Consider the following 12,119-nt stretch of genomic DNA (forward strand, 5'->3'; position numbering starts at 1 on the left):
ATTTTTAGATTACAGCACCCCAAAGGTATGGTGCTCCCAGGGAATTCTAAAACACAACCTGGGGGTATCTATTATACCATATAGGAGGGTGCTGTTCTACCGCAGATACAGCTTAAAGTGATTGTATTTGGTTTTGCACAGAGTGGCCCCAATTGGTTTTGCAATTCTCGGGCCCCTCTTCTGTGCACCCGAGCCCAGTCACAGCTTCCTGTGTCCATTCAGACAGGGAGCTACAACCCGGCCCCTCTCTCTCTTGATTGGCTGATTGACAGAAGAAGGAGCCAATCGCGCCACGCTGCTGTCTCAACCAATGAGGAGGGGAGTCTCGGGCAGGCGAGACACTCCTGCAACACTGCTGGATAGAGATGGGCTCAGGTAAGTATTCGGGGGCTGCTACACACAGAAGGTTTTTTTTAATCGTAATGCATTAGGATAAAAAAAACCTTATGCCTTTACAATCCCTTTAAGTGATATAGCACAACTTAAATGTGGAACAAGCAACCCCCCATTTATTTACCTGAGCCCAATCTCAATCCAGCACTGTGCACAAGAGCTCTCTTTGCTCTCTCATAGGCTCAGAGACAGCAGGAGCCTTTTGCTCCTACTGATATTAATCACAGCCAGTAAGCAGGGAGCGGGAGGCAGGGCTCAGCTGGGTTCAATGTGCAAGTATACCAATTGGGTCCACACATCAATTTTTCAGGCAGACACGATCAGACCATCCGTTGCCCTCTATGGAGAGGTGGGTGTACACCCACCGACATCCAATCTGATGAGATTTGATCAGCACCTCTAGCAGATCAGATTGGATGGCAGTGTAAAGGGACAGGTGGTCAGTTTTCATCAGACTAAAGGAGAGCAATCGCACACCGTCCATGTGATCAGCTGCGGGCGTCAACGTTATGCTAATGACACCCCAAAACAGACAGCAAAACACAGTGAGATTGCCAGGTGTGAACACCCATGAAATGTGAATCAGGTGCAGGGGGGAAAAAAGGGTCCTACATGATTTTGGTGCAGATGCGATTTCGGCCTTAAATGGCTGAAATTGCACCGCACAGACACTGCATGTAATGGGCACAGGGATGCGGTGCAATTCCTGTGCGAATCACATGCAGCGTCTGCATCGAACAAATGTGAACCCAGGCTAATGGTATAAAACAGGTTACACTAAAAGCATGCCAGGAATGCTAACTGTCACATATGCTTTTGCTCTCAACCAAACTGTCAAACCATCAAACAACCGATCACATGTACAGCACCATGGCAGTTGCAGATCAAAAAGAGGCAAAGATGGCAGCTTCCTTGGTGGAAAAGGATAGGAGGGTTTAGTTCCTTGAATTTTGACATCTGCAGATTGACAACTGTCTGACTTCAGACTCGAAGGCCTTGTTCACAAAAATGCACAGATTTCACTTGGAGACACATCAATTTACATCAGTTTTCATGCGCATTTCAGTGAGTTTTAAAAATTTTGCAGATTCCAGAGCAGAAAAAAATCTGCACGTGACACCAGTGTTGTGGTGTGAACAGGACACAGAGAACAATTGTTTTCTTTGTACCTTTGCAGAACAAATGCAGAAAAAAGCCCCGTCTCTGCATATAGTGTGAGCGAGGCCTTAATTTATGTATAAAGTTAGGTAGTTGACAGGTAGCAACTGTCAAGGCTTCAATAGACCTTGGACAAAATTATTTTCAAAACTGTCCCTTAGCTAAAAGTTTGACAATGAACACGCTTTTAGTTGCTTGAGAGGTTATCCAACACAGAACACACATGGTCACAGAAGGAAATCTAACCTTTTGAACTCCAACATCTTGTGAGGCCAGGGCATTCCTCTCTTCATCAGTTTTCTCTGATCTTGGCTCCACATTTGAAGAGGATGTTGAAAACCTGTAGAAAAAAGTCAAAATAAAACATATTATGTATGATGCCAAACTCACTGGGGAGGATTAAAGGTGCCCAAGACATGTTCTACCCCAACTGGTGTTCTTGCTCACAGAAACGGATTTCCTTCAATCTTTTTTTTGTCCACATAGCTTCAAAACTGAAAATGATCCAGATGAGACAAATTTTTTGTCTCAAGACACTTTTCATCAATCCCCCCCCCATCATGGGTCAATCTACAGGTACATCTGTGATATCAAAAGCTGGTACATCCCCCTGTAGTAGAAATTACTTATTTTAGGCATTTTGTATAATTGCCTATCAATCTCTGAATCTTTGAACACTACTTCATGCAAAATTTATTAAAAGGGATATTAAATCCTGAGTATTTTAAAGCACCTTCAGCAGCTGATTTAATCACTTACGGCATATTTATATACTTTGAAGAGGGCATTAGAGGGCATTCAAAAGGCGGTGAGGAGGAGTTGTATTGCCTCCTCACTGCCTTGTGTAACCCCCTAAACCCTGCACCAGCACATTGAATAGGTTGCATATGGTGAGCAGTAGGGATCGATCGATTATCGGCAAAGCTGATATATCGAGGGCCGATATGCACTTTCCCCGATATATCGGAATCGGCCACCAAGGTGGCTCATATTACTGATATTTCGGAAAAGTGCATGTACTGGAGTGATGCCTGCAGCTAGAGGCATCACCCCGGTACCGGCGTCCATAGCCGACGGTCGGCTGTCTTGTAATGACAACCGATGCGGCTGAGAAGCCGCTCGGCTGTCATTACAAGGAGCAGGAGGGGACACCCCTCCCGCGGCCTGCCTGGGTCCCCCGTCCCACCGGGAGAGCAGGGCAACCAGCCTGCACGGCCGCCAAAGACCCGATCAAAGCCGCATTCGGCCCTGATCGGGTCTCCATGCAAAAACCCGGAAGTGATGTCATGACATCACTTCCGGGTACTGGCGCCAGATTCAAATAAATGACAGCATTCAAAACAACCAAACTTGGTATTTTAAATGCTTTTAAGTGCAGAGGAGGGGTTTGGGGTCTTTTAGATCCCCAGATCCCTTCACAAGAGTACCTGTCAAGTAAAAAAAAGTACGAAAATATCGGCCCATACCGATACGCGATGACCAAAATATCGGTATCGGCAATGAAAAAAGCGATATCGGTTGATCCCTAGTGAGCAGTAAACTGAACAAGACTGCAGGAATAATTTTTGGAAGCACCAAGGTACAAAGCATTGTGCAATTGTACACCCCACTCATATGCCTTTGCAGAATAGTAGGAGCGGTAAAAAAATGGATTTTTGTAAAATCTTACCGTAAAATCCTTTTCTCTTAGCTCATTGACAGACGTAGTCCTCGGTGATACAGCACCTTCGGGTTATGTTGCCTCCACAGGAGTAGGACTAGACAGAAAATGAAAAATGCTCTGGCCACACCCCAGGGGCAGTCCCCGAGGGTATATCCTCTCTCTCTCCGCCACAGCAAATCAGTTATGTCACAAAAGCAGTGCTTAGAGAATTTAACCCAACCCAACTCAAAAACAGAGGGGCGGGTACTACGTCTGTCAATGAGCTAAGAGAAAAGGATTTTACGGTAAGATTTTACAAAAATCCATTTTTCTCTATCGCTCATTGACAGACGTAGTCCTCCGTGATACAGCACCTTCGGGAAGTCCCAGAGCAGTATCACAAATGAGGGGTGGGAAAATGGAAATCAAATCCAAATCTAGAAGGGCCAACCGGTGCCAACTAGAAGTTTACAATGCTCATCCTTAATGATGAGACTCAACAAAAAAATTTTCAAACAGAAAAAAACCCTCGAGGTAGACCACCGGTCTCCTCAAATTGCGGCCTGCAAAACCTTGCGGCCAAATGAGGCATCCGCCGATGCCATCACATCAATTTTATAAAATTTTGTAAAGGTATGTACCGACGACCAGGTGGTTGCTTTACATACCTGGACCACTGACGCCTGATGGCGAAAGGCCCAGGAAGTACTGAGCGCTCGAGTGAAGTGCGCCCTAACAGGGAACGGAGGATTCCGACCCTTAATAGAATAAGCCTGTACCACCGTCTGACTGATCCATGTAGATATGGTCGCGGCAGACACAGGCAACCCCCTTCAAGGGCTATCCGTGATCACAAAAAGTGAGTCCGTCTTACGAAAACCACTTTAGGAAGGAAGGATGGATTCGGAAGAAGAACCACCTTATCCCTATGAACCACCAGATCTGGGGAACGACAGGATAATGCGGCCAGTTCTGACACCCTGCGTACATAAGTAATGGCCACCAAGAAGGCCACCTTCTGGGAATGTAAGCAAGAGAATCTCCCTAATATCTTCAAAGAGAAGTTTCTGAAGAACCGACCACACTAAATTAAGATACCAGGCGGTAAGGGTGCGCACACTGGCGGAGCCAGATGTCGCACCCCCTGGATGAAATTCCGCATCAAGGAATGATTAGCCAAAGGTTTCTTGAAAGAAGATTGCTAACGCCGAAAACCTGACCCTTGATCGTGCTCAAGGATAGTTTCTGCTCAACCCCTTGTTGCAGACAGACCAAAATTCGGGTCACCGAATAGGTCTGTGGGGGAAATCCAATAGATTCACACCATGCAATATAAGACTTCCATGTGCTGGAAGTCGCTTTCCTTGCTTTAACTGGAGGTAGGAATAACTGAAGCTGACACTCCCTTGTCCTTCAGTACCTGGGTCTCAATGGCCAGGCCATTAAGCCAGCGACTGTAAAGCAAGATGGAAGATCGGTCCCTGAGACCGCAAATCCTCCCTGAGAGGAAGTCTCCAAGGAGCGTCCGCGACTAGCCTCGCCAAGTCGGCGTACCAGGCTCGACGAGGTCAATCCGGAATTTCCAGAATAACTGGAATTCCCTCCACCTCTATCCTGCGAAGAAGTTCCCGCAGCAACTTGAGAGGATGGAAGGCATGCCGTAGCTGATACTGCCCCCACGGGGCGATCAGCGTTTCTGCTGCGTCCGCTAGAGGATCGTGGCGCGAGCTACAAACCTCCGCACCTTCCTGTTAGGCCAAGGTGCCAACAGATCCACATCCGGGATGTCCCAATGAAGGGACAGCTAGGGAAAAACCTCTGGATGAAGAGGCCATATGCGATTGCATCCGAATCGGGCTGCTCTAGAGCTGCTCGATCCAGTAAATCAGACAAAATCTGATCGCTCTCAGTTCCGATACCCTTATTGGTAATCTGGATACTATCGGAAGAAATGACTTCCCCTGGTTGAGCATCGGAGACTTCCTGGTCCGCTCGCTCAACCGGATCCGATTGTCCAGGGAATCGGAATTCTGATTCCATTAAAAAAGAATCTCCTTCAGGAGAATTCGGGTATGAGACTGGGTATACGGTACTGCCTCTAAGATATTACCTGAGACAACAGCCCCCTAAGAGGGACCTGCAACTGCATTGACCAGTTCCGAATCCGTATCTGAAGTATCTGATAAACAATAGGGGTAGGCGGGGGTCGCTTCTTGATCCCCGTCCCTGACAGGCCACCTCCACCCGGGATACCAAAGACTCCAAAACTGCAGATAATGCATTAAAAACAAGTGGGGTACTGGAGAGACCTGCGGCCACCTTGAGGGGATCAGGTGGGGATACCTATGCGGCAGGGTCAATGATTATACAAGACACTTGCCAGCGACAAAAAATGACAAAGTAAAAAAAAAAAAAAACCTTTTTTTTTTTTTTTTTTTGTGTCCCCCAGTCGCAACAGCGCCCCTCAGTGTTACCTGCCTTTTTGGACCCCACAGAGAGAGAGACAGACCCCAAGGCTCATCCCTGATGCACAGAAGTTTTCATCAGCTTGCTCAGTGCTTGTCTTGTTACAGACAGGAAGTCTTTGGCCCTATTTCCTGGGTAAAAGAGGCGGCTCCGCCCCTTAACACGCCTGCCGGCTCCTCCCCCTGGCTCCATGAGGTGTTTGAGTCACCTCAAACATGGCCGCCCCCATGCTGGAGACACGAGGCTACACCAAAATGGCGGCCTCGTGCGATCTACCAGACAATGGCGGCGGCCTGCACAGAATAGCGGCATGTCTGCAGAAGGATCTCGGCCTCACAACCCTCATGGTGGTCAGAGTGGTCGGAGGTACCGGACCCTAGCGGGCCGTGGCCGTCAGGAGGCATCTGCTTAGCTGGAGGAATGATCTGGAATGCAGTATACATGTATAGACATCGCCCTGTGGCTACTGACAGGTAGGATACCTTATACTATCACAGTAAAGTTCTAGTACTGCCACTGACTACAATCATTTACATATTTTTACAATTAGATTGTCAGCTCCCAAACCAAGCCTCCTGGCTTCTTGTACACAAAAATCACACTCAATTAGGGGGATCTGTGACATGTTGTAGGATAGAGGGGAACCCATCCTTACCATTACAGAGAGGGGCCCGCGTTCACCACAAGACCCGTCAGGGGGAAAGGGGGAACATACTACTCACCATACCGGAACCAGGCGGGCGCCAACTCCTGACAGTACCCCTCTCCACCGAGGTAGGAGGGCTGTCGACCAATATGGGCGCCGTGACTCATGGTCTTTGGCGTTTCAGCGAGACGTTTAACTCGCAGGGTCAGTCCCCGTCCAGTGGGACTATGTCGCGGCCGACCCAGCGCGGAGCTATGGCCTGCACGCGCTCGTAGGCTGAACTGGGGTGACCACTGGATCTCAACATCCCGCCCGTCGCCCAGTTCAGCTTTCTTGCTTGAAGATCTCACAGGAACACTGGAGAAAAAAAGCTGTCTAAAAATTCTTTTCTAAGAAAAAAATCCTGCCAGGACCGAAGATCCCAGCAAGGTATCTAGGTCCTTACTCCTGACTAGAAAAAAAACTGATTTGCTGTGGTGGAGAGAGAGAGGATATACCCTCGGGGACTGCCCCTGGGGTGTGGCCAGAGCATTTTTCATTTTCTGTCTAGTCCTACTCCTGTGGAGGCAACATAACCCGAAGGTGCTGTATCACCGAGGACTACGTCTGTCAATGAGCGATAGAGAAATGTAACTTAAACTTGCTTTTTTACTGCATTCCCCATAACCATAATTATAAACAAAGCCTCACCAGGTATGCAGGGTTTTGTTTTTGTCTTTTAACCCTTGCCTATGTTCCAGGTTAAGCTGGTGCCATGACCAGGTTTCCTGCTTTAGGGTGGCTTCTTTCTCTTGTAGCATCCAATGGAGCCAACCTTGCAGGTAGTGACTAGAGCTGGATCTCCATACACTAACTGCATCAATAGAAAAACAAACCTTTAGCCTAGGATGGCAAGGCACACCCCTGCTCCTTCTTCCTCATTTTCCCTCCCTTCACCAAGCTAAGAGACTTGCTAGAGACAACACTGTTCAACATTAACTCTTCCCTGTGAAGAGATGCAGCACTGAGAAAGCAGGAGGCAGCAGAATTAAAAGTTACAAACTGAAAGTGCTCCCCCCCAAACAAAAAATAAATCAATGTTAGCAGATACAAATACTGTAGCTGCTGACCTTTAATATAAGTAAACTTACCTGTCCAGGGATCCAGCGATGTCCTCACCCAAACCCATTCTTCAATCTGCTTCGAGTGCAGATGCTGGCAAAGCAAGTAAGGGAAACAGGAAGTGAAGCTTTGTGGCTCCACAGCTGGTTTTCTTCCGCGAATTCGCAAGGCGCGCTGCGCCTTGTGAATGGTCCCCTAGTCTCCTAGGACCTGTAATGTGTCCCAGAAGACTGCAGTGGAAAGAGGGGGGAGCTGAACTTCTGGCTCAGATTGTGGAAAACAGGTATCCGCTTCTCCCTCCCAGCCAAAAAGCTCCAAATGTGGCAGTGGAGGGAGAGGGGGGGATGCAAACAAGCACAACTTCAACTTTTGGATGGAGCTCCGCTAAACTTTAACCGCTTGCCGACCAGGCCATAACCGAATGACGGCTACAGCGTGGTCGGCTTATTCCGGGAGGGCGTACTAGGACGCCCTCCCTAGAATCCCGCTTCCCGCGTGCCCCCTGAAGTGTTCATGCTCGCCGGGTATCGGGGACCCGGCCCATCACGGATCGTGGTAAAGGGCCAATGACAGCGACCCTTTACCACGTGATCGCTCCTTACCTCTACTATGCCCATCTGTGCCTCATCCATGCCACCTCAGTGCTCATCCATGCCACACCAGTGGTCCTACATGCCACATCAGTGCTCATACATGCCACGTCAGTGCTCAACTGTGCCACATCCATGTCACGTCAGTGCTCATCCGTGCCACATTCCTGCCACGTTAGTGCTCATCCGTGCCACATTCCTGCCACGTTAGTGCTCATCTGTGCCACATTCCTGCCACGTTAGTGCTCATCTGTGCCACATCCCTGCCACGTCAGTGCTCATCCGTGTCACATCCATGCCACGTCAGTGCTCCTCCGTGTCACATCCATGCCACGTCAGTGCTCCTCCGTGTCACATCCATGCCACGTCAGTGCTCATCCGTGCCACATCCATGCCACGTCAGTGGTCATCCATGACACCCATGTCAAGTCAGGGCTCATCCGTGCCACATCAATGCCACATCAGTGCTTATCAGTGCCTTACAAAATTGTAACGGGAAGTCAGGAAATGATGGTGATCCCTGCATGCTGGGCACCTCTATGTGGCTGAGGCTGTGTAAAAGTGTCACACATGTGGTATCGCCATACTCAGGAGGAGTAGCAGAATGTATTTTGGGGTATCATTTTTGCTATGTACATGCTATGTGTTAGAAATATCTTATAAAATGGACAACTTTGTGTAAAAAAAAAAACAAAAATGCGTTTTCATTTTCTTTCCACATTTTCCAAAAAAACTTGTGGAAAAAAAATGACATGTTCAAAAGACTCATTATGCCTTCTAGATTATGTGTAGGGCGTTTGCTTTCCAAAATGGGGTCATTTTGTGGGCATTTCCATTGTCCTGGTGCTCCAGGGCCTTCAAATGTGTGATAGGTTGTCAGGAAATTATATGTGTAATTTATGAACGGTCCCCACCATGCATTCCTATGGGGCATCGGATGTCAGCGGAGACATGTCCGCTGACATCCGATCTGATCCATCAAATCTGGACGGATGGAAACCCTATTTTCCATCCGTCCAGCGGATCGGATCGGATGAGAACGGACCGACGGTCCGTTCCCATCTGATTTCCCCCATAGAGATGCATGGGGAACTGACAGCTGTGTCTCCGCACACAGCGCGGAGAACAGCTGTCATCCTGCTCAGCGGGAGATCGGCGGATCGATCCCCCGCTGAGAAAAACGGACTCTGTCCGAAGGACGGATAGTGTGAAAGGGGCCTTAGGGTCTCAAGAAATGAGATAGGCCGTCAGTACATCAGGTGTGATCAATTTTCAATGATTGGCACCAAAGCTTGTAGACTATAACCTTCTCAAAGACCAAAAAATTTATACTTATTTGGGTTATTTTTTTTACTAAAGATATGTAGCAGTATAAATTTTGGCCAAAATTTATGAAGAAAAATTACTAAAACGAAAAAAAATGCATTGGTTTTTTACAAAATTTACGGTCTTTTTTTTTTTTTTATTTTTAGCGTAAAAAAAATTTAAAAAACCCAATGATGATTAAATACCACCAAAAGAAAGCTCTGTTTGTGTGAAAAAAAAAGGACGAAAATTTCATATGGGTACAGTGTTGCATGACTGGGTAATTGTTATTCAAAATGTGAGAGCACTGAAAGTTGAAAAGTGGTCTGGTTAGTAAGGGGGTTTAAGTGCCCAGTGGGTAAGTGGTGAAGTCTCGTTTGCCATTGAAGCAGACAGCTTGTAGTTATCAATGAACTGCAAGGACATAGTGAGCACCTTTGTAGTTCATTGATTTTTCCTGCTCTTCAGTAACTGTCTGCCCTACGCGAGGTATGGGCAAACAGCTGTGCTGAGTGTCCACGGCTGTCTGAAACTGCACCTGCGATCCAATTGCAGGTAAAGGCTCCATTGTAAAAAAAAAAAATTAATGCACCTTTTTACCTGCAAACTAATGTGCATTAAGTATTTTTGTTTTTTTTTACAAAAAGCCATGTCACTATTAACCCAACTGCACTAAAGCATTACGGGTAAACTGCTTGTTAAAAGGAAGACAGACAGACAATATATTTATATGATATGTAAGATTGCCCCTCAGTTTCAGTCCCAGTGACCATAGTCTCCAGAACAGAGTGTGCGAATATCCCTAAATGGGACACATAATGCAATACAAAAAAAAATAAAAAAAAATCTTCACTTGTTTCAGTGGCAACTGTCTAAGAGGGGGTTTACCTTACTGTAGAGAGTTTACCTCCCACTTCCTGTTGTGTATGTATGGGAAATCTCCCAACTTGGACACAGATGGGGAAAAAAAACAAAACAATTGGACAGGGGTTTTAAAGGGCCTCCTACTCTATGCAAAAACTAAAAAAAAAAAAAAAGAAGCTTTGGCTTGATGTACTTTAAAGATTTATTAGATTATTGCATAGGCCTATTTGTGAGTTATCGTTAAGTGTTGATAAACACAAAAACATAAAAAAAAAAAAACTTAGCTTAGCGGGTGACTATCTCTCCTTCTTCCTAAGGGCATTATCCATCTACAGCTTCCTTCATATATAGGCTAAAGTTCAGTTTTTTGAGGTATGCCTCTATTTTTGGCTTATGTAAACTTCATGGATATCACCATGACTATTATACTCAATGATCGTTATTTAATATACATATTGTTTGTATATGTTTTTTGATATTTTCACAAGGTTTCTTATTACATATAGAATGTTCACTTGTGAAAGATGTTCGTCAGTCTCCTGAAGAAGCCATTACAGGATGGTGAAACATGTTAAGCAGACATAATCAAGTGCTTTCTCTTTTCTTTTATACGTTTTAAAAGTATTCATGTTTGTATCACTGTCTTTAATAAAAATTATATTTGAATATTTTTTACAAAAAATGATTTTTTCTCCATCATTTAATAACTAACAGCACCTTAAAAGTCCCATTATTCTATCCAATTGCTCTTGAACACTATTTAGGGATGTGGTGCCTGTGACAAATTCTCTCTAGCAATATAACCTTTATAAATAAAAAAACTTAATATACTGCAGCTTACCAGTCTGAGGCAGTGATGACTGCTATACTTTATTTGTTCATGCTTTTTCCTTTATTTTCATCTGGCATTCCTAACAGTACCACACTTCCTGTCCCAGGGTAAAACACTGCTGTATCTGATCTATGGAGGAACAGCTCCCCTCCTCTTCTTCTCTTTAATATAGGGGGAGGTGTTCTATCTATCTGGCCACAGAGAAAACTAGAAAGGCCGATAATAACACTGCTTAAGATTTCAGTTCAATGCACAGGGCACTGGATTTCTGCTGGGATCAAAAGGTATTTCTCTGTACATGCAGAAATGCACTTAGTCTGACAAGAGAAAATAAATGCAATGTCCACACTGAATAAATGGCTAACTGCAATATATTTAAGTTTTGTGGTTTAGATGAATTTTTACGTATAAGGCTCGGTTCACACTGATGCGATGCGGGAAGGCTGCGAACTCGCAGCCTGTTCCCGCATCGCACACGCACCCCCGGCAGTTCACACTGCCATATGCGATCCGCTGGGGGTGTCAATGTAATCTTAACGACACCCCCAGTTTGATCGCATATCGCAGTGCGATCGTGCAGTTCGCACAGGATCGGATCGCACAAGTGTGAACCGCTGTGCGATCCGATCCTGATGCGGCAGCAAAAATGCCTCCTGTGCGTGTTTGCTGCGGGTGCGATGCGAATTTAGCCATACAAACTGTATGGCTATACTCGCACCGCACAGCTGATCGCATGTCATGTCGGAGCAGTGCGCTCCGACATGACATGCGAACCCCGCACACGCAGTAGTGTGAACCGGGGCTAAATGAAGGCATTTTTTGCAGATTTCCTCCTGGTTTCTATTGTGACTTTAGGGCAGAGAAGTTAGGCTACATTCACACCTGAGCGTAGCGTTTTCGCAAGTTTTTACCGCGATTTTTACCGTGATTTACAGGCGTTTTTTGTGCAGGCGTTTTTAGATTAAATAGAGACCAATGGAAAACGCCTGTAATCTGCCCAAAAAGAAGCTCATGTACTTTTTTTGAGCGTTGGGCGTTTTGCTCACAGCGTCAAAACGCTCAGATGTGAATAGGGGCCATTGAAATGAATAGGATTTGTCTTGTTGGGCGTTTTGAGAGCTG

At 46.1% G+C, this 12,119-nt stretch overlaps 1 protein-coding gene across 1 annotated transcript in view; it reads right to left on the reverse strand.

Moving 5' to 3' along the window:
* The window catches only part of KIAA1671, a 297,686-nt gene that overhangs the window by 193,138 nt on the left and 92,429 nt on the right, over positions 1-12,119 (reverse strand). The window contains exon 3 of the mRNA XM_082258243.1: positions 1,798-1,891. Coding sequence (XP_082114369.1) covers positions 1,798-1,891 — 94 coding nt within the window. The remainder of the gene's footprint in view (positions 1-1,797; positions 1,892-12,119) is intronic.

Source organism: Pelophylax lessonae, assembly GCF_965119305.1.
Source record: "Pelophylax lessonae genome assembly, chromosome: 1".
In the NCBI taxonomy this organism is placed as follows: domain Eukaryota; kingdom Metazoa; phylum Chordata; class Amphibia; order Anura; family Ranidae; genus Pelophylax; species Pelophylax lessonae.